Source organism: Archocentrus centrarchus, chromosome 4 (genome assembly GCF_007364275.1).
Source record: "Archocentrus centrarchus isolate MPI-CPG fArcCen1 chromosome 4, fArcCen1, whole genome shotgun sequence".
NCBI classification, from domain to species: domain Eukaryota; kingdom Metazoa; phylum Chordata; class Actinopteri; order Cichliformes; family Cichlidae; genus Archocentrus; species Archocentrus centrarchus.
The window spans coordinates 8,051,260-8,078,972 of NC_044349.1; the positions used below are offsets into that span (position 1 = coordinate 8,051,260).

General features: G+C 39.9%; 1 protein-coding gene across 2 annotated transcripts in view; it reads left to right on the plus strand.

The window, feature by feature from the left end:
* The window catches only part of atp11b (ATPase phospholipid transporting 11B), a 58,593-nt gene that overhangs the window by 25,480 nt on the left and 5,400 nt on the right, over positions 1-27,713 (plus strand). For both annotated transcript variants that reach the window (XM_030726975.1, XM_030726976.1), the window contains exons 12-29: positions 676-873; positions 2,649-2,807; positions 3,027-3,214; positions 7,547-7,615; positions 7,838-7,911; positions 7,998-8,101; positions 9,056-9,237; positions 11,232-11,435; positions 11,610-11,763; positions 11,862-11,964; positions 12,069-12,214; positions 13,094-13,153; positions 13,627-13,754; positions 14,053-14,191; positions 15,708-15,773; positions 16,410-16,513; positions 17,222-17,387; positions 25,045-25,208. In XM_030726975.1, coding sequence (XP_030582835.1) covers positions 676-873; positions 2,649-2,807; positions 3,027-3,214; positions 7,547-7,615; positions 7,838-7,911; positions 7,998-8,101; positions 9,056-9,237; positions 11,232-11,435; positions 11,610-11,763; positions 11,862-11,964; positions 12,069-12,214; positions 13,094-13,153; positions 13,627-13,754; positions 14,053-14,191; positions 15,708-15,773; positions 16,410-16,513; positions 17,222-17,387; positions 25,045-25,208 — 2,408 coding nt within the window. The remainder of the gene's footprint in view (positions 1-675; positions 874-2,648; positions 2,808-3,026; positions 3,215-7,546; positions 7,616-7,837; positions 7,912-7,997; positions 8,102-9,055; positions 9,238-11,231; positions 11,436-11,609; positions 11,764-11,861; positions 11,965-12,068; positions 12,215-13,093; positions 13,154-13,626; positions 13,755-14,052; positions 14,192-15,707; positions 15,774-16,409; positions 16,514-17,221; positions 17,388-25,044; positions 25,209-27,713) is intronic.

The window sequence follows — 27,713 nt, forward strand, 5'->3', positions numbered from 1 at the left end:
CAGTACCCACACAAACACAGAACTACAGACTGGAGTTAGTGTTTCTAGATTTTGTGACAAGGCAAGAGAAAGAAAATGCCTGTCACTGGGCCAGTCTGCCAGCCTATCAGCCAACCTGCCAACACTAATCAGTCAGAGAGAACTGCAGCCCCTATGTACTGAGACAGCAAGAGATTAAAAAAAATATCACAATCATCCCAGTTCCTACAGAGGCACAGAAAGCGCAACCAGGAAGTAATAATCAGCGCTCCTGTAAAGTCTGAACTCTTCAAATTTAAAGCCTAAAGATTACAATATCCACGTCAGCACTAAACTGATATTTGTAGAATTACATTAAACATGTTTCTGTGAGTTCTTCCTGTGTCTATTTCAGACATGGTTATGTCTAAGTAAATGTTAATTATAATTATTTTAATTAGCAACTTAGTCCAAGCTCACATAAGGCTCATGCATTGCTTGTTTTGTGTGTGTGTGTGTGTGTGTGTGTGTGTGTGTGTGTGTGTGTGTGTGTGTTTGTGTGTAATGATTCTTTCATCCACTTTACATTTTCAAATTTCTGTTGTTTGCAACAATGCAAACTATTTACATCTATGTAAATTTACTGACATTGGGATGACTTCCTACCATTCAAAAAACTTGTCCCCTAATTAAAAAAAATCTTTCATGTTCTTTCAGATCTTGAAGTTCATCTCAGACTTTTTGGCTTTTCTGGTCCTCTATAACTTCATCATCCCCATCTCACTCTACGTTACGGTGGAGATGCAAAAGTTCCTGGGCTCCTTTTTTATTGGCTGGGATTTGGACCTTTACCATGAGGAAAGTGACCAGAAAGCTCAGGTCAATACCTCTGACCTCAATGAGGAGTTGGGACAGGTATGAAAGAGGAATAAACATTTACTTACAATTGCACACAGTGAACAATACATGGATATCTCCTGTATAATCTGTGTTTCAGTATTACACAGCCATCAGGTATAACATTATGACCGCTGATACCTTCGGCTTCCTCATCTAGACACGGAAGCCGAAGTGCACAAACGTGGGAGAACACGCTGTTTGCGTCCTTTTATCTGTGATACAAAGCATCAAGTTCAGCCTTAGGGCCCAACCTAATTCACAGCCGTGAAAATCGCATCACTTTTCTCACGTAATACACACCATCCAGTGAAATAGCGGTAGAAAACTTTATGTTGAGATGGCAGTCATGTCCTTCTGCCGCTTTCGTCACACATTATTGGTTCCAGACCAGCTAGCTTGCGGTGCCGGAGTTGAACCCCTTATTCAGCCAAGCACCGAGTGCGTTCGCAGTATAAAAAACGCTGAATGTTTCAAACACTGGCACTGGCACCCAGTCAGTGGGAAAAGGGCCTGACAGGTGAAGTGAATAACACTGTTATATGATATATTAGGGAGCAAGTGAACATTTTGTCCTCAAAGTTAATGTGTTAGAAGCAGGAAAAATGGGCAGCGTAAGGATTTGAGCAAGCTTGACTAGGGCCAAATTATGATTTCTAGATGACTGGGTCAGAGCATCTCAAAAATGCAACTCTTGTGGGGTGTTCCTGCTCTGCAGTGGTCAGTGTCTATCAAAAGTGGTCCAAGGAAGGAACAGTGGTGAACCAGTCACAGGGTCACGGGTGGCCAAGACTCAACAATGCACATGGGGAGCAAAGGCACGCCCATGTAGTCCACTCCAACAGACAAGCTACTGGAGCTCAAACTGCTAGAAAAGTTCATGCTAGTTCTGATAGAAAGGTGTCAGAATACACAGTGCATCACAGTTTGTTATGTATGGGGGCTGCATAGCTACAAACCAGTCAGGCTGTCCATGCTGACCCCTGTCAACTGCCATAAGGGCCGACAATGGGCAGGTGACCATCAGAACTGGACCACGGAACAATGGAAGAAGGTGGCCTGGTCTGATGAATGACATTTTCTTTTACATCACATGGATGGCCGGGTGCGTCGCATACCTGGGGAACACCTGGCACCAGGATGCGCTATGGGAAGAAGGCAAGCCAGGGGAGAAGTGTAATGCTTGGAACAATGTTCTTCTGTGAAACCTTGGGTCCTGCCATCCATGTTACTTTTACGCGTACCACCTATCTAAGCATTGTTACAGACCATGTTACACTCTTTCCTGGAAACAGTATTCCCTGATGGCTGTGGCCTCTTTCAGCAGGATAATGTCCCCTGACACAAAGCAAAAATGGTTCAGGAATGAATTAAGGAGCACACCAATGAGTTTGAGGTGTTGACTTGGCCTCCAAATTCCCCAGATCTCAATCCACTGAAGCATCTGTGCTGGACAAACAGGTCCAATCCATGGAGGCCCCACCTCACAACTGACAGATACCACAGCACACCTTCAGGAGTCCATGCCTCAATGAGTCAGGGCATCATGTTATACTTGAGTGGTGTATATAAAAGTGCCATATACTATACTGCCAAAAATATTTCCGTTTTAGACAAATCATGTATGGAACATGATGTATTTTTAGTAATTATTAGAAATATGAACCTATTTGAACACAGCAGTTCAAATGGGTGATTTAAGTTTATGTTTGCAAATTCAGTAAGCAACATATCACTATGCTGACTTAATGGTTGGTGAACCTGTGTACGTCTGTGTGTTCCTGTTTTTTTAGGTGGAATATGTGTTTACTGATAAGACGGGTACACTAACAGAGAACGAAATGCAGTTCCGTGAGTGTTCAATTAATGGAACCAAGTACCGGGAAGTTAATGGCAAACTGGTACCTGAGGGAATGACAGACGAGTCACCAGATGGTTCTACACCTCCCCTGGTAGCACACAAACACACACACAAACATATATATATATATATATATATATATATATATATATATATATATATACTTGCAAACACTTTTTTACGTGTGTGTGTGTGTGTGTGTGTATCTATCAATCAAAAAGACGCAACTGTCTGAACAAGTTTACTTAAAAATTTTAGTTAGCAGAAAATCCAAATTGGTGTCTTATCTTTCACTGTTCTCACTTTCCAGACGGGTGAAGAACTGTTATTTCTCAAGGCAGTGTCACTATGTCACACAGTTCAGATCAGTTATGACCAGTCAGACTGCCTGGTTGGGGGAGGAGACCCATTCTCCCATGTGAATGGGTTCTCTTCCAATCACATGGAGTACTACGCCTCTTCACCAGATGAGAAAGCTTTAGTAGAGGCAACAAAAAGGTAAGGAAACACTTGAGTATCCTCTTCTGCAAGTTTCAGATTCACAAGTTGAAATTGGTGTGCAAAGTAAAGCGTTATGATGTTACACATTTAAGCTGGTGGTTTCACAAGACTGCACAGGTTGCAACCCAGGAAATGTGTAAATTCTAGTCTATTTCATTTTCTGTGTGGTGGGGCCCCAGTAACACCACAACAAAACTTCTTAAAGCTCTCAACTAAGATAAGGATTCACTGGCACCTTACAGCAAGAAGGTATCTGGTTCAAACCCCAGCTGGGGCTTTTTGTGTGGAGTTTCATTGGGCCTGTGTGATTTTCATTTCATTTCATTTCAATTCAATTCAATTCATATAGCGCCAAATCACAACAAACTGTCGCCTCAAGGCGCTTTGTATTGTGGGTAAAGACCCTACAATAATACAGAGAAAACCCAACAGTCAAAACGACCCCCTATGAGCAGCACTTGGCGACAGTGGAAAGGAAAAACTCCCTTTTAACAGGAAGAAACCTCCAGCAGAACCAGGCTCAGGGAGGGGCAGTCATCTGCCGCGACCGGTTGGGCTGAGGGGAGAGAAAGACATGCTGTGGAAGAGAGCCAGAGATTAATATCAATTAATGATTAAATGCAGAGTGGAGTATAAACAAAGTAAATAAGATGAATGAAAAGAAACAGTGCATTATGTGAACCCCCCAGCAGACTACGCCTATAGCAGCATAACTAAGGGATGGTTCAGGGTCACCTGATCCAGCCCTAGCTATAAGCTTTATCATAAAGGAAAGTTTTAAGCCTAATCTTAAAAATAGAGAGGGTGTCTGTCTCCCGAATCCAAGCTGGAAGCTGGTTCCACAGAAGAGGCGCCTGAAAGCTGAAGGCTCTGCCTCCCATTCTACTCTTAAGTATCCTAGGAACCACAAGTAAGCCAGCAGTCTGAGAGCGAAGTGCTCTATTGGGGTGATATGGTACTATGAGGTCTTTGAGATAAGATGGTGCCTGATTATTCAAGACCTTGTATGTGAGGAGAAGAATTTTAAATTCTATTCTAGATTTAACAGGGAGCCAATGAAGAGAAGCCAATATGGGAGAAATATGCTCTCTCTTTCTAGTCCCTGTCAGTACTCTAGCTGCAGCATTTTGGATCAGCTGAAGGCTTTTCAGAGAGCTTTTAGGACAGCCTGATAATAATGAATTACAATAGTCCACCCTAGAAATAATAAATGCATGAATGAGCTTTTCAGCATCACTCTGAGAAAGGATGTTTCTAATTTTAGAAATATTGCGCAAATGCAAAAAAGCGGTCCTGCATATCTGTTTAATATGTGCATTGAACTGGCACCTTTGTATCTGTCTGAGCTGCTTCACTGTCACACCCCTGTAAGAGCTCTGAGGTCATCGAACCAGCTGCTCTTACAGAGGCCTAAAACTAGACTAAAACAGAGAGGTGATCGAGCTTTTGCAGCAGCAGCACCAAAGCTATGGAACGATCTACCTCTCCATATCCGCACAGCTCAGACGATACACACATTTAAATCTCTATTAAAAACACATTTCTTTTCCTTGGCATTTGGCTGCAGTGCTACCTCCTTTTAGATGATTGTTTTATGGTATTTTATGGTACTTGTTTTAAACGTTTTAATTTTTAATTTTCTTATGTTATTTATTGTTCTTAATGTTTTTATTTATTTATTTTTATTTTATTATTTTATTTATTTATTTATATATTTTTATTTTTATTTAGTATAGTCCTTGGGGTTACAGATCTTGTACAGCACTTTGGTCAACGTCGTTGTTTTAAATGTGCTTTATAAATAAACTTGACTTGACTTGACTTGAAGGACATATCCTGGTCAAAAATGACTCCAAGATTTCTCACAGTGTTACTGGAGGCCAAAGTAATGCCATCCAGAGTAAGTATCTGGTTAGACACCATGTTTCTAAGATTTGTGGGGCCAAGAACAAGAATTTCAGTTTTATCTGAATTTAGAAGCAGGAAATTAGAGGTCATCCAGGCCTTAATATCTTTAAGACATTCCTGCAGTTTAACTAATTGATGTGTGTCATCTGGCTTCATTGATAGGTAAAGCTGAGTATCATCTGCATAACAATGAAAATTGATGCAGTGCTTTCTAATAATACTGCCTAAGGGAAGCATGTATAATGTAAATAAAATTGGTCCTAGCACAGAACCCTGTGGAACTCCATAATTAACCTTAGTGTGTTTTTAGTAATCATTTTTATCACTCATATTTTTATTATTTTATTATTTATTGTCTGAGGCACCTAGAAAGGAATGCATTTTAAATTTCGTTGTGCAACTTCTGTGTACAATGACAATAAAGTTTCTGATTCTGATTCTGATTCTGAAGAAGACTCCCCATTTACATGAACAAATTGGAGTCTATTAGATAAATATGATTCAAACCACTGCAGTGCAGTACCTTTAATACCTATAGCAAGCTCTAATCTCTGTAATAAAATGTTATGGTCAACAGTATCAAAAGCTGCACTGAGGTCCAACAGGACAAGTACAGAGATGAGTCCACTGTCAGAGGCTGTAAGAAGATCATTTGTAACCTTCACTAATGCTGTTTCTGTACTGTGATGAATTCTGAAACCTGACTGAAACTCTTCAAATAAACCGTTCCTCTGCAGATGATCAGTTAGCTGTTTTACAACTACTCTTTCAAGAATCTTTGAGAGAAAAGGAAGGTTGGAGATTGGCCTATAATTAGCTAAGACAGCTGGGTCACGTGATGGCTTTTTAAGTAGAGGTTTAATTACAGCCACCTTGAAGGTCTGTTGTACATAGCCAACTAATAAAGACAGATTGATCATTTTTAAGATTGAAGCATCAATAATTGGAAAGACTTCTTTGAACAGTCTAGTAGGAATGGGATCTAACAAACATGTTGCTGGTTTGGAGGAAGTAACTATTGAAGTTAACTCTGAAAGATCAACTGGAGCAAAAGAGTCTAAACAAATACCAGCAGTGCTGAAAGCAGCCGAACATGAAGAATAATCTTTGAGATGGTTATGAATATTTTTTTCTCTAATGTCTAAAATTTTATTTGTAAAGAAATCCATGAAGTCACTACTAGTTAAAGTGAAAGGAATACTCGGCTCTACAGAGCTCTGACTCTTTGTCAGCCTGGCTACAGTGCTGAAAAGAAACCTGGGGTTGTTCTTATTTTCTTCAATTAATGATGAGTAGTAAGATGTCCTAGCTTTACGGAGGTATTTTTTATAGAGCAACAAACTCTTTTTCCAGGCTAAATGAGCATCTTCTAATTTAGTGAGACGCCATTCCCTCTCCAGCTTTCGGGTTATCTTTCGGGAAATTTCCTCCAGATACCACAGATATGCATGTTAGGTTAATTGGTGAGTCTGAATTGGATGTGAGGTAGATAAAATGCTCAGAATAAAGTATTTTATGAATGTATTGATGTGACTTGTAGTCTAAAGCAGGATTACAAACACGTTACACAAATGCAAAAGTACGGAATCCTTGTTAAATTCTTCCTGCTGTATTGATTGTGTCAGCTGCAAAGGGATATTGGGAAAATAAAACACTGCAGAAGTTGGGCTGCTGACCACTTGTTCCTTTTAGTGTCGCAATAATACGACCCAGACTTCCATTCAATATCTAAGAAGTGGTTCAAAAACCTTCAAGCTGACCACTGTGGGAATATGTCCTGAAAGGGTAAACTTATGAAAGGACTGTGAGCAGATTCTACTTCACTGCTTTCTTATAGGGTAACTAAAGAAGCTGGAAGTGAAACACCTCCTCTAGATCCACAAGGAAATAGTGATAAATTAATTGAGTGGATAAATTAATGACTTAATGACTCCCTGTTTTCAGCAGCTGTCTCCTTGTCCAGTATAGATTATAATTTGCACCTTAAGGTACGTTGTAGGGTCCCATTGATTCTGGATTCTATTTCCAAGAACCTCCAATGAAACTGGAAGTCCAGAGATTCTTAAGTGCTTTGAAGGTTACAACCCAGTTTAAAAAAGAGGTTTATAAATGCTGTGTAAAATTCAAATAAAGACAGAATGCAAACATTTAGACGTGAAATTCACTTTATTATAAGTACAGAGACAAATTGTACATTTTGTTGAAATACGTTTGAACATGTGAAAAACAGTTTGCATGACTGATTAGTTATTTTATAACTGACTGAATTATTTATTGATTCAGTGCCCTGAGGTAAAGTTAAAAAGCTAAAATTAAAATTCTAAATTGGATTCTCTCAATATTTAAAGATCAAAGATAGTTGTTTTTAAGATGTTTTAAGGGCTTGAAAATGATAAGTGCTGTTTTGTTTTCTTTCCTCAGGATTGGAGTGGCCTTCACTGGCAGCAATGGAGATACGATGGAAATCAAAACATTTGGCAAGTCTGAAAAGTATGTCAGCTTTATGAAACCTTGTTCTAACAGTAGTTCAGATATTAAACTCATAATGTTTTTCCCCCTAATCTCAGGGCAACACTTAGCGGTATTCCATGTTCTCATAGCAGCAAAAATAAATCCTCCCTGTTTAAAACGAGTAACTAACGCGTGTTTGTTTGTCTGTCTGTCCAGTGATTTCAGCAATACAAAGTGACATGTCTTTGTTTGGTCTCTCAGGTATAAACTCCTCCATGTATTAGAGTTTGATCCTAACCGCAGGAGGATGAGTGTCATACTACAAACTCCCTCAGGTAATAATATCACGTTCTTAATTAATTTAACCATTAATAATGAGCACACTTTATTATATGTTCTTCTTGCTGTCGTGCTTTTCAAGGAGGTAAAGTGCTGTTCACCAAGGGTGCAGAGTCTGCCATTTTGCCTTTCACGACTAGTGGTGAGATTGAAAAGACGAGACTGCACGTTGATGAATTTGCCTTGGTAAGACCCCCCCCCCCCCCCCCCCCCCCCAAAAAAAAAAAAAAATTCCACAGACGTTTGCTCTCAGTCATAATACATATCAGTGCACAGCTCACATTAACACATCTTTAGCACACTTTTTACTTCAAATTTATCATTTTGGTATCGCATTACAATTTTGGACCATTGAAGTCAAAGGACTAATGTCAGCATCTTCTCTACACACATCAGCTGCACATGTATTATTTAATATGATACAAAGGACTTACCTCTTTAGAGGTAATGTGATTATCAGTATTAATCTTCTCATATTAAATGTGGTTAGACGTTTGAGACACACTGGCTAAACTTGACACACTACATCTGTCACTTAAGAAAAAAAATGACCCTTGAACTTCAAAAGAAACCTTTAAATATTTGTATTTTGATTTTTATTTCCTCAGATTTGTGTCTGTGTGTATAGGCCTGACATTTTCCAGTGTTACAGTGATTATTTTTGGCTCTGTGGCTCTCTGTTCCCATTAGATTGTAAATTCTTCAATACAGTAGCCACACACATAGAAAAATGCGCGCGTGCACACACACACACACACACACACACATCCGGCCCCCACATCGTGTCATCATACGTCAGTACTCAGGAGTCGGTGGGTTGATTTGTGGTCATCTGCCCCTCAGGCTGGCTCTGTGATTTAGAGCCAAGCTTTAATCATTTGTTTTTCTCTTCTTTCTCTCTTTTTGCTTTCTTTTGCCTCCTGGATTCATTTCTTTCCATCATTCTCTTATCATTATTTTCTTGATCTTCCTGGCATTTAACCTTACCATCTCTCATTTTGCACTTCATTGTTTTATCAACCTTTTTCTTGATTATTTTCTTCTTCCCTGTATGTAATCATTTTTCTAAACTTTTATTTTGTTTTTTCACCTGTTTTATTTATTCTCCTCCTGCTGCCCATTCTCCTAATTTGATTGTAGAAAGGTTTGCGGACCCTGGTGGTAGCATGCCGCCATTTCAGTCCGGAGGAGTACATCAATGTGGACAGGCAACTAAACAGTGCCCGCACCGCGCTGCAGCAGAGGGAGGAGAGACTGCAGGAAGCCTTCAACTACATTGAGAGAGACTTGCAGCTCCTGGGAGCAACCGGAGTAGAGGACAAGTATGAAAACTATATAAATATAAATTGGAATATATTGATATTCTCATCGCATTCATAACCCGTGCTAATCGATGCAGAAAGAAAAGGTTTTGTGGAATTAGCAGGATTTCTGCATTGATAAAGTGTAATCTTCCAATCCACATCAAAATCACAATTAAGGACACACACAGTCTGGCTGAACTAATAACACACATGTTATAATTTTGGTGTCTGTATTGAACTCAGAGTAATAATCTACAGTCTAGGTAGAAGAAGTAAACATCTGTGCTGATGGCTTTATATTAAGCTACGTGGACTCTGGTGTTACTATTAGGAGATGAAATTTTGAGTGAAACAATCACCTGCTTATAAATGAAAGCATATATTCTTTCAAATCAAGAAGAAATCTTTTAGTTAGGAAATTATTAATAGAAAAAGTACTAGTTGTGGTTTGCTTGCATTTATGAACACTTGTGCATATAATCTAAGTTAATTAATAGGTTTGTTGTATTAAGCTGGTTTTAATGTAAACGTTGTTCACTTTTGAAAAATGTTAGTTATCGACATTAAATTAGAGCCATTTAAACAACTGACCGCTGATGTACTATTTCCAGATGGTTAGCTTTAACAACAGTATGTCATGTGATGGTGCATTGTACTGGAGTAGTTTAATGATTTACTGCTTGCTGTGCCACACAGGCTTTTGGATTTATTGTTTTATGGTTGGCAATTTCGGTCTGACAATTTGTTCATCCACCTTGTTGATCCAAGATCCAAATATTTGAGCAGCTATTGGATAAGATCAAGAATTTTTAGCTCATTCAGCTGAAAGACCAATGGGCTTATCCCATGGCAAGGCATCGGCCATCCAGCCAGCCAGCCATCCAACCAGCCAGCCAGCCATCCATCACTATTTCCTTAGTGTTGGTCAGGTTTTAGTGAAACTTGCACACAGTGATCACCTAACAGGTCTTCACCCATTTTGTACTCAGGGTAGCTTTACATGCATTTTTTCATTTTCACAAGAATCACTGTGCCTCCTAGAGTATCGGTCAGATTTTAGTGAAAAGAGATTGAGTTGTCCTGAATATGACTGTTTGCAAGCCTCCCTGACTTCTCAGTGGATTTTAATTCTCATTAGTTTGTGCAGTACCGCCAGCCACTGACTACCAAACATATAACATATACTCTGTACTTCAGATATTGCAATAAAATGTGAATTATAATTGATCATTATCCAGATTAAGTACTATATCATTGGCGTTTTGGTTGTACAATCGTTCATTTTACACCGTGAATCAATCTTTTTTGTTTTTTGTTAGCTTGGCATTGTTTTATTTATCTACGTTTCTTTGACTGTGGACTTTTGGTTGTCTAAAACAGTTCCAAAAAAAGAAACCATGGGGCATTACAAAAATGAAACACGTGGGTAAAACAGGCAAACACAGTGGGGAAAATTTCCAACAAACAATAAATAGTCAGCAGGGAGAAGAAGACGTCACCTCATTGAGCCTCTCTGGAAATGAATGTTGATATGTGTTTTCATCCACTCACCATCTGCTCCTCACATAAGCTTCTTGCATCTCCCACTTTATCACTGCTCACTCTCCCTTTAGTCCGCTGCTCTGTTTCTGTATCTGAAATGAGTTCCTCCTGGGGCACGCATGTTCACAATCAAAGAATCTATTCTGTTATGGAAGACTAACAGTTCCCTCCATTCTCAGTGTAATATGAAAACTATGATGCTGATTGACATGAAAATATTAGATCATATCAGCTATCTTTTAATCTTAGGAGTAATAATGCAGTGACCCTCTTTCCTTACCGGTTCTTACTAACACTTCAGTAGATGTATTCAGTTATAAACACTGTAGTTTAACATCACACTTGGCTAAAGCCTTGACCACATTCAGACCACAGCCTGCCAGTTGGATCATGTTACCCACAAGTTGCCTGTGCTACCTAAGAACAGATCTAAGTATATGGTATATGTTCTATCTTCTTTGTATCCCCAGACTTCAAGACAAGGTCCAGGAAACCATTGAGGCTTTGCGGCTAGCAGGAATCAAAGTATGGGTGTTGACGGGGGACAAACATGAGACGGCAGTCAGTGTAAGCCTGTCATGTGGCCACTTCCACAGAACCATGAACATCTTGGAGCTCCTACAACAGCACTCTGATAATGAGTGTGCTGAGCAGCTCCGCAGACTGGCTAGAAGGTAGGGGGTGTCTGCTTTTAAAACACTGATATTCTCTGATATTATACCATCGTTACATTTAAATGTGCGTAGGCCTTCAGGGGTTCTCCATATCAAGGAAATAATGTAGTAGTACTTCATTTCATGTCCTCATACTGTATTCTTTTTGAACTCTTTCTCTCCATTTGTTCACAGGTTAAAGGAAGATCACGTCATACAGCATGGGCTGGTTGTAGATGGAGCCAGTCTGTCTTTAGCATTGAGGGAACATGAGAAGCTCTTTATGGAAGTGTGTAAAAACTGTTCAGCTGTGCTGTGTTGTCGCATGGCCCCACTGCAGAAAGCTAAGGTATTGTTGGCATTTTGAATTATTTGTGAAATGTTTTTGTCTCTTCAAGCTTTTTTTTAAGCTCATCCTAGATGTCATTGTTACTTTGTTCTGTCTAGGTGGTGCGTCTTTTAAAGACATCTCCAGAAAAACCCATCACCTTAGCCATTGGGGATGGAGCCAATGATGTCAGTATGATACAGGAAGCCCATGTGGGCATAGGTAAACACCCAGCTTACATGCATACAGACTATATTGTCTCAAATGCCACTGTATTTGTGTCCTGCGGTGTCATCTGCAATATGTTTGTGTCTATGTATCTCTAGGTATCATGGGGAAGGAGGGTCGTCAGGCTGTGAGAAATAGCGACTATGCAATTGCCAGGTTCAAGTTCCTGGCCAAACTCCTGCTGGTCCATGGGCACTTCTACTACATTCGAATAGCTACGCTTGTACAGTACTTTTTCTACAAGGTAAGATCTGGCATCCTTAACATTTGTTTTTTTGTCCTTACAAGCTTTCCTGCCCCCAAATATCAGCTATATTTTTGCACATTAAAATCTCCCTTTTACACCTACCTCTTGAAAACCATGCATCCTTTTACACTCTAAACTATTGAAAGAGACTTTTTACATCAGCTGTAATGGCTCAGTCACACTAGAGGAAAAATGGGACAAAAATCTCCTTGTGACTAGGTCGAGTTGCTGGTTTCCTGGTGATTGCATTGAATTTTTTTGCATTCAGCAATGGATTGCATGTATTTGCGGCAACCACTTTTGATTGCAAAGCAATTGCACAGGTTTCCAGGCAGCCCATCTCCAGACTCCGCCCCCTAATAGATTCTCAACATGTTGCAGTCAATCTCAGTCTGCACCAAAGAGTGCAATTTGTCACTGATAGATCTCTTTCCAAAAGGGGGCTCGACTCAACTAGTTGTCAATTGGTTGGCAACTGGTTGTATTTTGGTAATATTCCTATATAAAAACAAGATTGCTAGGCATCTGTCATTTTGCAGTAAATCATGCAGTAAACTATGTCACTTTTTGTTTAGCAATTTCTGTTTCAGTTCTGTTTCAGTTCTGGTTGTTCTCTAAATGTAAGTAGATAATGTGTATATAGATGACAGTAGATTTGTGATTTTTACCGATTTATTACAGTTAATTGCCATATTATTGCCAACAGATTGCATGCAATTGCCAGCTTGACCCCATTCAGTACAATCATTTTGGTTGTGCCGCGGTCTCCGACTGTTTCCCCTAGTGTGACTGTGGCATAAACAGGAGTGTATTCAGCGATGTCTCCTCTCACTGCAATATTTTTAATGTTTCTTTCCTTCACTCTGTCTTTTCTAGAATGTGTGTTTTATCACGCCCCAGTTTTTATACCAGTTCTTCTGTTTGTTTTCACAACAAGTAAGTCTCTCTCTCTGTTTTTTTAATGTTATTGTTGTTTTGTTCCTGGTTCTGATGTTCCACAGTCTTTCAGCCCATTTTATCAGAGTATTGCATTGAGTGCATACTTAAGTAGGGAACAGTTTGTTTTTTTGTTGTTGTTTTCAATGTATCTTGCAGTAAGTCAGTGTAATATACAGTTTAATTTTTAATTTAATACCAGTTATAGGCTTTAAAATTAATAAACTGATAGAAGTTTATTGACTCTGTCATTTCAAATATTTATGGAACATGATTGGGGAAGCTAGTCCTAAAATATTATTAACCTGTATACAGTGTTTAGTGGGAGGCCACATTATAACCAGTCTATTACATGCCTCACCCTTGTACAGAGTGTGTTCGTGTTCATTCTTTACCTTTATCTTTAAAGTTGTGGCTATCATCTGTAGTTAATAGATCAATGATGAGTGAAATGCTGTCTCTGTCCAACCTAGACTCTGTACGACAGTGTTTATCTGACACTGTACAACATCTGCTTCACCTCGCTGCCCATCCTTGTGTACAGTCTGTTTGAACAGCTGGTCCATCCGCATGTATTGCAGAACAAACCTGGGTTGTACAGGTGAGATTATGTGTCATCTCTAGGTGAACACTACTTTTTTCTGTTATAGTCACTGTGTCACTGTCTACGTACGCAGTTTTTTGTTTTTGTTTTTAACAGAGACTGTTAATTGGAATTTTATGTAACATTTTAAATTAGCTGTTGGCATCTGGATGCTGTTTGTTACATAAGTTGTTTAATATTTTTTTGAATCACTAAATTGCAAAGTATTTATTTATTCATCACATTGAAATACGCAACTTTTCTTTGATCCAGTGAATGCTCTTAGGAATAAAAAAACCTTATTTATATTCTGCAGGGATATTAGCAAGAACTCTCTGCTGTCTTTCCGGACCTTTTTGTACTGGACTGTGTTGGGTTTCTGTCACGCCTTTGTTTTCTTCTTTGGATCCTACATTCTGATGGGAGAGGACACCACGCTTATGGGCAATGGACAGGTGTGTGTTTGTATGATAGCGATATCAGGAAAATGTTAGTTAAAAAAAGTATCAAACAAATGCTACAGAGTAGCCGTTTGTGTTTGTGTGTGTTTTATGATGTGTTGTTGCTACTGACTGTTTATCTGCTGGTATTTTTGCACTCACTTCTTCACTTGATCTTGCACTTTTCTTATCTTTTTCTCATTCTTTTTGTTTTAAAGCTTAACTAATCTTCCCTTTTCTCTCCAGCTGCATCTCTCACCATCTTTCTCTCTTTTTGGTATTTCCGAAAACACTCACTTTTATTGCACTCTCTCTCAGTTGTCTTCTTCTTCTGTCCTTTGTTGATTACGCCTTTTCCCTTTTGCCTTCACGCTGTGCATGTCTTCAGATCTTGCGAGCTAACAGGCAGCTGGTAAGAGTCTGCTCTACAGATGAATGCATGTCTCCTTAGGGAGTTAATGGGAGGACTCCCAGGAAGATTTTTTTTTTTTAAATAATAAATTATTAGTAATGATGCTGTTGAAGAGCATGAATTTAAATACCTACTCTCTATAGTATTTACAGATGAGCTAATTTTGAGTGCCGTCTTTAAATATGCTGACTCAACATAGATTTTTTTTTTTGGTGTGTGTGTGTGTGTGTGCGCACGCGCAAACACCAAAGTGAGTAGAGGCACATGGTGGCTGACTGTAACAGCCCACAGAAATTCACTCATAGATTAATCATTATCTATAACTATGCAGCACAAACACTTCAAGTATATGATATTATAGTATATGTGTTGTAGGTTAGTTTTAAAGCCTCAACTACTAAGAAATATGTGACTAGCTGTAATCAGAACCTAAGCCTCTGCTGATTATGGCAAACCTGGATGACATGTAAGGTTTATCTAAGTGTCACTTGTGCTGCCACTAGTTGATTGAAAGGTGGTTACTGTTTAAAAGACAAATAATTTTATTAATAAGGGGACAGAGTTTATAAAAGATTTTAGTTAAAAACATGATAATTGTGAAATTAACAAGCACAAACTTGAGCTCTGTTCCTGTCATGGGTTCAGAAATGGTTTTTGCTCCCCTGTGTGTAACTGTTAGCCTTGAATGTTCAGACTCCAGCAGGGTCCTGAATTGGCTGGCAACAAAACAATGTGTCCCGCAGCTCTCAACCTATAAGTAGAACAGTGGAGCTACTGATGGTAGTCACACAGTTGGAGGCTGAGGTCTCATTTTGGGCACCATAACACCAAAAGAACTTGTTAACCAAGGCCACAGACATGGTGATCTTGTCTCTTTGCTCCACGTGTCTAGACTAAAGCTCATCCAAGGGTATAAGAGCAGTAGGCTCAGGGTATCAAAGTTCCTTATACAGAGGCAAACATTTATATCAAATATACTGCCACTAAGCAAGTCTGTACATTTATGCAAAGCTTCTGTTTCACTCTGGTAATTAACTCTTTTAAGGATGTGACAAATTACATTAGAAATAGCATTTTTTGTTATTATTATTAACTGCAGTATGTCTGTTTTTTTTATAGATGTTTGGGAACTGGACTTTTGGAACCCTAGTCTTTACTGTCATGGTCATCACTGTCACATTAAAGGTAAATCACATCAAATGTTATGCTCTAACAAACAACTACTGTATTTGTTCTAATTATAAGTATTTGAAACATCTTTTAATGTTTATGGCACTCATGGTTACATTTGATGCTTTCGTGCAGTCAGAGTTGTGAGTGTTTGGTTTGTATTATAGCAGTCACTTCCAACCAAACTTATATGTATGCTACCTGCTGAAAACAAAACGAAAAGTATTCAATGATGTCTTCATGTTAGGTGCAGCGGTTGTTTTGCTTCAGCTTAGCTGGTTGTTTGCTAGCATGTAAGAACTCAGAATAAGCTGACACTAAAGTATATCAGCAGTACATTTTGACTTTTTGAGTCTTTTCTTTCCGCTTTAGGATGATGGCTACTGTTTGCACTAGCCAAAAGTGGAGTAAAGCATACAGTTCCAGAGGGACACATTTGTATCGTCAAAGTCCCAGTAATGAAAGATGTTGTGATGAGGATGATGTCAGTGGCCATTAATTAGAGAAGATAATTTATCAGTTGTCACCTCAAGGTCTCTCTTACAGCAGGGAGGAACATTGCTGTAGTTTATTGATGCACTGCCTGTCCCTGTATCCATGTTTTACACCCATCTTTCTTTTCCTCCCCCTCCTGAATGTGTGTAATGACAGCTCGCGTTAGAGACTCATTTTTGGACGTGGATGAACCATTTTGTGACATGGGGCTCAATTGCCTTCTATTTCATCTTCTCGCTCTTCTATGGAGGCATCATCTGGTAAGAAAACCTTCCTGACAAGTTCTTGTTTTGTGTGTGTGTGAGGTAGGGCTGGGCAATTATGGAAAAAAGTCTTATTGCAATAATTTTTTTCATATAGATATATAACGATATAAATAAAATCACTATTTCTGTCAAGCTTAAAAGTTCCTTTTTACTCCTGAGTGAAGGCAGAAGGTTGTTTTTTGATTTAAATCTTTATTTTGTGTCAGAAGCTGAACATGAAAAATGTACTGCAGAATGTTTTAACTTTTTTAACTTATTTACATAGTACTTGTTTCTACCATGGTGCTGAGGTTCTGGAGGGGAAGAGCAATTTTTATTTTTTATTTATTTTTTCCTTCCATTTTCTGGTAGTGTGCTGAATTGTACAGATCAGTCTTGACCACGTTACCCAGGCCAGTCAACTCAGACTTGTAGGAGCCATGCTGATAATATTGGACCATAATGGATATTTGTAGTCTGACATCTGCACCGGTCGTTAAACTCTGGTGTCAGGAAATAATAAAATTACTCTAAGAGCATGACTTCCAACTGCCAGTAAGACCTGAATTTATAGCGAACAGGGACGAGTGAGTCAAGGCTGGCCGCCCACCTCTGTTCCCGGGTTGTTTTGTTTTTTTTAAGTCTAATCAAATGTTACTGTTACTTTTGGACAAACTGGTTTGTAGATGGTTTCTAAGCTCCTTTCCACTCCCCTCTCCTCAGGCCATTCCTGCACACCCAGGACATGTACTTCGTCTTTGTGCAGCTGCTGTCCAGCGGTTCGGCATGGTTTGCCATTATCATCATCATCATAACTTGCCTCTTTCCGGATGTGGTGAAGAAGGTCTTTTACAGACACCTGCAGCCTACCAGCACACAGAAGAGTCAGGTAATGAGGGGAGGAGGTGCAGGAGCGCTAAAGTGGGAATGTGTGATGGCAAGTCATTTACAGGTTGTTGCCTGGGAGCCTCTGTGAAGATGACACACTCCGCTGGATCAGGATTAACCTTTTGGTTGTGATGGTTTTACTTTAAATATGCAGGGGTTTAAATGGAGTTATCTATTTTGTACTTATTGTTTCGATTCTACTGTAGTTACTGAGAACAACAGATGTTCAGCTTCTGTTTCTTTTTGTGCTTTCCCTTGTGTATATATAGATAACAGATTTTCTGAATAAGTCAGAAAGAAATTAATCACTCCACAAAAACTGGCAGAGGAGTTAGCATATGTCTCCAGCACCATATCCAAGATCTCAGGACTGCTGTAAAGGAATTTCTTAGAGGTTGGCCTAAGTTTTCCACTGGGATTCTGGTACACAAGTATTTGGATAAAATTAATAAAAACTCATTTTATATTTTAAAGGTGAAGTCACAACAGACATGGATGCATGCCTCAACTCGACCGATTGGTGAATATAGCTAGTTTATAACCAAATCTATGTAAGCAATTAAAAACTCTTTCTGATGCTTTGGGTTTCCTGTGCGGTCTGCAGGCCCAGGCTCAGAATGAATAAAATGGCATGGAAAGGCCAAACACTTTCCAGTAGTTAAACTTTCTTATGTGTCAAGCATTAGATTTAATGCATATTCCTACTTGTGTCGCAAAAACGGAAATTAAAGTTCCTGCTATATGAAAAGAGCCTGGAGGGAAGAAATAAACTAAAATGCCACGGATAGTGAAAATGTAAGGGAGGCACGGAGGAGAAAAGGTTCTGCCTGTCACGTTGTTTAAATGGGTCTCTGTGGCCATAAGTAACCAACTTCCCAGCACAGGAAGCATGTGTTTATACACACATTGCATGAGTCTCCTTTGATCACAGACACACACACACACAGACCAACTCCACACTGTGCATGGTCACCTTTCAGAAGGCCCACACTGTTACTGCATTGATTTGTCCAGCTGGAGACTGCTTGTGTTTTAGTTTAGACCCTTCTCCTTTGAAATTTGTTCAGTCCTACATGGAGTTTGTATTTTCTGCTCTAACCTTTGTCCTTGTGTGTGTGAGAGTGTGTGAGAGAGAGAGACGTTGATTTCTAACCTCTCTGTGTGTCTTCATCCTATCCTCTGTCTGCACTCTCCTGGTGTAGATGTATTCCAACCGTGTGGCGATAGGTGATGACTTCATCGCTCTGCAGCCTTTGTCCAGAGCCAAGAGCCAGCTGGGCAAAATTAGGTAGAGGATTTGAGTGATTCAGCCCTGGGCTTAAAATGCATCCAAAAGCAAATTCAGAATAATGAAAAAAAGGAGTGCTTTATTCAAATGCAATATTCTTGTTCTGGTATATCTTGTGATCCATCTGTATTCATAAATCTGTATTTATATGGCCATCAGTACTGAGTTGCTCTGCTTTGTAATTCTTACCCTTTTTAAGGAGCTGTTCTTAGATTTTCTGATATTGTATGACATTGACATAAAAGCATGACATGTACCTTTCTTTGTATTACCTGTGTTTGGCCAAAAATACACTGATGTAGTAGATGTAGTAATAGATTATTGATGAAATCAGTAAAAAATCTCATGTATACAGAACACTACAAAAAAAGCCTCTAGAAAGTAGAAATATTGCTTTATGGAATAAGCACTCCTGTTTAGGATCATTTATACAAAACTCAAATGTTCTTTTTACCAGGTCTGGACTTTATTGGGACATTTTTCTAACACTGACAGTACTCTAACTGTAGAGCTGTGTACTGTTAGTTTTGGAGAAAGAGCTTTTGTTTCGTGTCTGTAACTGCATGCCCTGGACAAGCCAATCAGCATTCTCTGTGACTGGGATGTGGGACTATGTAAACGTGTTTTGGGTGCCATGTAGGGTTGGAGATCATGCAGAAGAATGTGATATCAAGCTTTTCAGCTACTGCATGTGTTGCACTTTAGTGAGAAGCTGATGTAGAGAATATGTTCTGAGACCTCTTTCCACTCCTGCCTGTCACAGCATGCTGCTATCATTACCTCACCACCCACTGCATGAGCAAATGGATAAATGAATGAGGGAGAATGAATGAATGCCAAATCACCGGTGAAGTCTCATAGACTTGTCGCAGAATTTTGACTCTTCCCCCAGCGCTCGTAACGAGAGAACAAATGTGTTGGGGGTGATCATTTAAAAAGCCTAGCTCTGATTGCCATTCTCCATCAGTGCAGCTGGTCAGACCCGCCTCCTGGCCATCAGCAAATGGTCCTGTCACACGACCACAGTCTGAAATGCCACTCACATGCCAAAGTGACATATAAATCAGACGCATGGTGCTGCCCATCAATCCACCCCTATATCTATATAGCATGGTCTTCTTCTTGATGTATGCACAATTAAAAGCCCTAAAACCTGGGCACTGAGATACCCTCCTCACCTCGGAGTTATTTACCTGCATGGTTTCAGCAGCTCCTCAGAACAAGATCGTGACCCTCCCACAGCTGCATGACAGATTCTTGAACTGGTTTAGACCGCTTTGTACAGCAGCATGTTGCTGTCTTAGGAACATGAAGAACTGCTGTGTTCTTGCACATATTTTTGATTGATGAATTTGAGATCTTGTCCTGTCATAGCCGATGTCAGTATAAAAAGCCTGTAAGGAAAATGCTAACAATAGCATGAGCTCTCTTTGATAAAACCAAAAAAGGACCAAGAGCCAAATGAGTCCTTGATCTAGGACAGTTTTATCTTAATGAGTGAACATGAACAAATGTCATGTTTTTAATTATTTCAAACTGCCCAAGGTGAACAAATCTTTATGAGAGATATAGAGTTCATGTATATTTTTATTATTGTTGCTATTATATATGCTAATTTGATTGTATATTGCTTCCCTGCATGTTTTTAAAGCATGCTAATTTGTATGGGTCCAAGGTTTGGGGGGGCCTAAGGCTGTATTTGCTATTTACAGTGATTTATAGCACTGGTTTATACACTATCAAAGTAAATGGCATCTAATATATTCAGTAAATTGTATTTTAAACCTGATTCAACTTTATGGTTAGGTTGCAGGCTGTAGTTACTGGGGCGGTTGGATTGTATTACGGCAATTTGGGGTTTTTTTGTCAGTCCTCACTGATGAAAACAGGCAATACGTCTGTATCACAAAAACAGCCTGAAAAATAAAATAAAATAAATTTCAATCAATTTTCCTGAAACAGTTGCAGCAGCAACTAAATGTGCCATCCATGACAGCAGGATTAATTGCGTGCCTTTCGTATTTCTAGTTTTAGCTAGGTGTACATAATAAAGTATTATCTGAATGTATTTCAGGCTACTTTTATGTAGATAAAGCTTGTCTCATCCCAGAAACTAAATGAGCAGAAACCAACAATTGATTTGCAGAGGTGAGGGTGCTGAGCACATTATGCAAAACAGATTTGCTCAGTTTGAGTGATTTGTTGGAATTTCTGCATTCAAAATCTTAGGGGTATATTCATCTTAATGTGCTGTATAATGCAGCGTGTTCAGCTCTGTTGAGATAATTCCGGTACTATTCAGGATCTTTTTTTTTCCTAATTAGATTAGATGGACGTAATCGCAAAAGAACCTAGAGGGCTCTCTTGGGTTTACTGTTGTTTGCCTACTCTGCAGCTCTGATAGATTCAGCAGCAGGTTAATTGGTTTGGATTCTAATAGATTTGCTTTTATCTGTGTTTCCCTCGAGACATATGTCATATGCATGTAGCTTCTTCCTGCTCATTTGTTGCCTAGTTTCACAGCCGTTTCCAAACCTACCGGCTGTTTAGCTACTGCGTTCAGTTGTCTTTGCTTTTGTAGGAAGTGGAAGCCCTCCTCTAGTGCCCTCATCAAACCCTTTACATTTTCTGAAAGACCTCTTCTCAACTCATGTTTTGTGATTATCGTGCGGTCCTAATTAAAATGTGATTTTTAAATTTGCGGCAGGGGAATTGGACCAAAAGCAGGAGGCAGCTGGTCTTATTTGCTTTGTAAGGCAAAAACTGTCAGCTCTATGTTGAGGTCACTTGTGAAGGGCTTTAAAAAGGAGACCAGCATTGATTTGGCCTCTGTGTATGTAGAAGTGTATTACATACAGTGTAGAGTACACTGTAGAGTGAGGGTCAGAAATTCCCCCAATTAACTGGCCCCCTACAGTGCAGCCTGGACTGACTCGTTGACTGATCGCTTGCATACTGACTAAGTAGTCCTGTAGTTACAAATAAGCAGCACTGGAAAACATGTCTCCTGTGCCTATAATTTTTTTTGTTAACTGTACAAGACAAATGCTGATCTATATTAAATGAAAATTAAATCAAAACAAGAATAAATATTAATTGAAGCATATTTAGAAAAATTCCACAACTAATAAAATGACCACTTATCTAATCATGTTTCAATAAAGATGGAATGTGAGACTAAACAAGATCGATATGTTTTGCAGTGCATCTGGTTTGTTGCTTTCTTGATGCTCAGCCAACAGTCCATGTGGTTGACTGACTAGCTAGTGGGGCTCACTGTAAGCATCTTGTGTCCTTCAGATGGAAGAGGGTGAGGGTTCAGTCGGCCCAGAATATGACCCTGTTAAAGCCCAGCGGAGCCCAGGGGAGGACAATTGGCACCTGCTAGCTGCTTATCCTCCCCCTGCTGCCCCCGGCCCAGACTCATGCTCCCCTAGGTAGTACCATACATGTACTTCACTCCCATTTCCCCCCTTGTACAATCACTGCCTGGGCATTATGTCTTCACCTGAGGACCAACCAACCCTGTGCACCCCTCACAGCTGCACTCAGTTGCACAACCTGCAGTCCTTGATCATTATCCCATAACTGTTTGTCACAGCTGCCCCCACACAGACCTTTTATCTTGTAACTGAAAAAAGGATTCCTGTATGTCTCCTGTGTGTCTGTCTTACTTTGTATATGAGTGACCCCATGCCTTCCCAGCCAGTCATGATTAACTTCATCCTTCCCTGCCCAGATGTGACTGACCCTGTCCTCCCTTACCCAACCATGATTTTACTCATCCTTTCCCTAACCCGGTCTCAATTCACCCCTCACTGGTTTTTTTTATCAGGTATGGGTTCAGAGTTAAGAACAGAGAGAATGCTGTTGGCATGCTGACTATGTTGTTTTTGCCATGTTTTCATTCATTCAGTGATTTATCATTGCTTGCTTGTAAGAATTTGACAGCTCCTATAATCCTTTTTTTAAGTTTGAGATGTTTTTTTCATTGGTTCCATAATTTAACAGTTTAAACCTTTTGCTTTCTGTGAGCTATTTTTGTGAGCACCATGTTATACTATAAACTTCAAGATTATTACATCATTGTACGCAGGCGGAAGTGCACTTGCCTGGCTCTTGTAAAGCACCAAAATGCTGTGCTCAGTAACAGAACAGAAAGCAAGAACTTAGTTGAAGTCTGTAATTAATATAGTGGTAAATCAGCCAGAGGATGATGTCATCTGTACAGCTGTCACTGAGGCCTTGGCCTTTTTATGGCAAAGCCTTCACTTCTGGCATCCATTTCTCAGAAGGTTCGCAAGAGAGCTATTAATCATACTGTTTGGCCTTGGTTTTAATCTCTGCATTATGTGACTGCCTCTTCTTTAGAGCTAAAAAAAAATCATTGAACCCAAGATTTGGTTGGAAACTCTACAAAGCTGAATTGGCCACTTCTTATTTACAGGCTCTGTGATGACTCATTGCTTCTCCACAGGTTGATGCAGTGGTTCATTTGTTTGAGTAAGCAAAATCAGTCATGTTAGGGGTAATGAAAAGACAGACCCATATGGTCCTGTCAGCTAAGAAAGGATATTTCCCCATCAGTAGTGTAGGGTACATACTGTTCATGGCTACAGCTGTGGCTGTGCTGCTTCTTCTGTTGTCCCAGCTTTTCTCTTTACTAGAATGGGAGTGGTGTCTCCTGGTGGTATCAAATTTGTACACCTTTCTTTCATAGACAAAAAGCAATACAATATGATGAGGCCAGAGCCTCAAAACCAGGCATTTATAGGATAACCTTGGAGCGCCTGACAGTGTCAGGGTAATTCATATTCAGCGTGATGTCTTTGCTTTGCTGTCGCCAGTTAAGAAGCAGAAGTTTGGATTCATGCCAACCATGTATCCAGTTTCAGCTGCAGAAAAACATAACATCCATAAGAGAGAGAGCACACCGCCAATCTGTGGGTCACTCATCCAGACACAAATGACAGGAAGTTTTTACTCTATGGGGGGGGGGGGCATCATGAAATGATTATGTTCAGAAGCCATTTTGTACAAAAGAAAGCTTTGCCAATAGACTTGATTCTATGCCATGACACAGTATCTAACTGTATCTGTATGATATTGGAGCTGGGAGTTTCAGAGCTTTCCTCAGTAGCACCTGTGTAGTTGATAGAATTGTGTTCATGTAATACAGAGTAATGTTTAGTCTTGAAAAAAGGCTCAATAATAATAACACACTTATGAGAAGCAGGTGGGCCACTCAAGTAGATAATCTGTCATTTTTCTGTCTCATCGTGTGGCACAAAAGTAGGATACACAATGCCAGCTGCATGAGTGTAACTTTACACCACTGTCACTTTCCCCTCATTGTCTCTTCTCTACGTCACACACTGTCAGGTGCTCCATCAGATCAACAGACTTAACTGATTTTTGGCCCCACAGTGGGAGGCTATTTAATTTTTTTGTATCCCAAAACATGTCGTGTGCAAAAAGTTTGTTTAGTATAAAGTACTAAAGAGCCATTTTGAGCATAAGGAAGTACAGAAAAATGAGCTTGTGAATCTGATGAGCTGGGCCTGGTTCATGATTAGTTTATGCTGAAAGTTTATGTGGATGCTGAGTGATCCATCACAGACCTGACAGCCTGATAGAAAGACCCGAGCTGAGCCTTTGAGGCTCTGCAACAAAGAGACAGCTCGTGTTTCCTTGAATGATCGCTTTGTAATCGTAGTCTAATGCCACAGGTTCTGGTGTCTGTGGAGGAAAATCCCCTGCTGAGGTGCACAAGAGGGGAAAAAAAATCTGAGTAATTTTGCTTTGCTGCAGATGTTAGACACCCTGCATTATGTAAGATGCCCAGCTACAATCAGAAACCTACAATAGAGCCACTGCAGAAACTTAACATTTGATATTGGCCAAAGATACTTGCTCTGCTTTAATATCACCTAAAAATATACTGCGGATCATTTTTAAGTTAGAACGTTTAAGTTTTGTGGTTTCTTTTTTTTTAAACTACAAATGATGTCTGTGCTTAGTTTTTTGTTGTTGTTGTTGTTTTTAAGTATTTAGAACATTTCAGTCCCCAGTGTAGCATGTTTTGTTTTGTTTTCCCCTCCACATCACTGTTGCTGTGGCAGCATGCAAAATGTCATCTTCCAGTCTTATCATAACAACCATCCTGAACTGTTTTGGTTTTAATGTTACTTTCTCTTTTCTTCTCTTTCCCCACTCAAATCTTTTGCTCTTCTTTTCTTTTCTTTTGTTTTTTTGTTGTCTCTCTTATTTTGTGTGATTTCTCTTTCTCTCTTTGCCATTCTCTCATCTCCTTTTTATTCACCTTCTCTCACTCTGTTTCTGCACTTCCACCACCTCTGCCTCCCTCCAGTCTCTATCAGCCTCCCAGGCGCAGAACCTCAGCTGCGTGGAATCCCTGTGCTGCTACCAACATGGGCAGAGCGGCTGTTCCCGCCTGGCCCGCCTCCTGGAGCAAATGACTGGACACTGCAAGGCCAGCGCCAACAATTGCCACCCATCCAGCCGCAGCAACAGGTGGGGAGGACAGCAATCTCAAGAAACAGTGATTATGAATCCTCATGAACCCTCAGCATCTCTTGGTGTCAAAAATTTGGGCTGCAATCCCAACTGTTATAGCCCGTAATGTGACCACAGCTCTACTGTAAGTCTTGTTCAGATTTGTAGTACTTTGAGTGTACAGTGGTGGGAAAGCTGGGCTCCAGGTGTCCCTAGAGGGTGGTTTTAGGCTGAATCTTAGCAGGACTTTGGGACAGCTGCCAAAGGATGAGTTAGAGGCTGAAGATTTGTGGATCAAGCCATCACGGACTGCACTATTACGACTTTCTCATTTCCATCAAAGTCCGTGTTGGGAGAGTCTGGAGTCTGAACATTTTGATTAACCAGACAGAAAGGTGTGCTTAACCTCATATCCACTGAAATGCATCAGTACACCTTATAATTCAGATTCTGTGCTGTCTCCGAAGCATGCAGGTGTGAATGTTTGGCAGTCTAATGGACAATTTGGGTCACAGTATTTTTTATTAGGGTCTTTTCAGCGCTCTGTGTCTGCGATATACTGTCACTGAATGACTCTGTCTGTGTCTTGTGTGCCCCGTACTTGAGGCTGTGTCTGTCTGTTAATCCATGTGTCTGTGTCCTAACCACATGCTATGATCTGTTCTATCTTGTCTGTCTCTTCTTCTATAATACTCCCTTTAAATCCAGTGGGAGTGTTTCAAGGAATTTTGTGATGCACTTTAACAGATGGCCCAAACACTATATAAAAGTTGACTGGTTAGCCTTAGGTCTTGTATTCTCTAATGGGTCCTATTTTTTCTTTCTCATTGGATGGCTACTCCACATGAGCTGAGACCAGACAGTGGTTAGCTTTTCCAAATCCTAACATGGATTTACATGTTTCTGAGATTTAGGAGCTGTCAGAAACATTTAAGTGGGAAGCTGTAAGAAAGACAGTGAGCAGTAACTGCAATGTAAGGCCTTTGCTGCAGTGATGATGAAATATGTCAGTTTAAATGAGCAGTCATGCAGATTTCTTCAAAGCTACAGGTTCACTTTGTGACACAAAAATGATGAAACAGTTTAATTCTCTCACAGGCCCTTTCTTTTTTTTTTTTGGGCCTAGTGCAGCTTTAAAGACTGGCAAGCAGAGTTCACAGTTTATTGCTCTGCCCAATCTGCAGTTTAACTTGTCTTTTCACTCGAACCCCTGCAGTGACTCTGTGGGGTCATTGATTTATTGACCTGATCGGCCTTCTCTGCTGAGCAATCACTACTTTTAAAAACAGCTTGGGACCCTCAGTATCGATTGCGCCGAGTTAGATAGTGTGAGCACGCATGTTTGTTCATTCATAACTGTGTGTGTGTGTAAAGGTCATGACAGCATACGGGGCAAATAAGGGATTCACTGGTCTCCCTTTAAATGACAGTGTCAGATCTGAAAAAGTTGTTTTTATGTTTTTGAGCATTGTGCCTGGCTGCAGAAACACCTCTCAATCAATAATCCCGAGTTTGGCATCAAATGATCCTGTTAAACTTTGATTCGGCCGGTGAGATCATAAATTTGGTCCCGTGCTTTAATATTTATACCCTTCATTACTTCCTCAGCTGTGTGGATGTATTATCTACCATGAAGTGTTCTAAGCTGATGTCGGGGTCGTTTCACCGAAGCCCTTTAGCTTCAGGGAGAAATTGCCACTAAATGCATGATTCAATTTAGATGAATTTCTTCCTCTGGGATTGATTGATTTTTGTTTTCTGACCTTGGCATAAACCAATTAATTGGATTCTTCCAAGTAAGGAAACGGCAGCCAGTTTGTACTCGCCAAACTATAAACAATGAAGATCTAGAAAATGCTTTGCGTAGCTGTGCTTTATACTGCAAATAGAAAAAACAAAGTCAAGTAACAGACTTGTAGCTGATTCTGCAGGTTTACTTTCCTCCCACCCTTTTTGCCTCTATTCTCTCCTCACCCCACCTCACCCACCCTCTGCTTACCACAGAGCGTTCCCTCTTCTTCACCTTTTGGGTGTGAGGGCATAAAGCAGGAAGCTGCAAAGAATGCTCAAACAAGTAGTGAGACTCAGCTAATATTTGGCCTTAATGCTAGGATACTGCCATAGAGGAAAGGGAATATATCCACCCATTCCTGTATTCTATGCTTAATGACTGGAAGGGACATATAACAAGCATATGTAGTACTTATATAATACATGAACCATTTATCTTGTATTTATTGGAAGCCCAGTTATAGCTGGCTGTTTTACTCTGCCTGTTGTTGCAGCGTTTGGAGGTTGGCCACAGTTTTAAATATTGAATCAGGGTGACAAAGCTGAAACAGGATGCTGGATTCAGATTTATTTATTTATTTTTTTTAAAACGATAAAGAAGATAGATAGCCGTGTGTCACTGTCACAGCCGGGCAGTTGTGTCTCCATTCAAATGTTAATCAAATTTTTCTGAGAACTTTGACCTGCAAAAAAAGGAAATGCAAGTCAGTAACGCCGGCATTTACAAAAAGA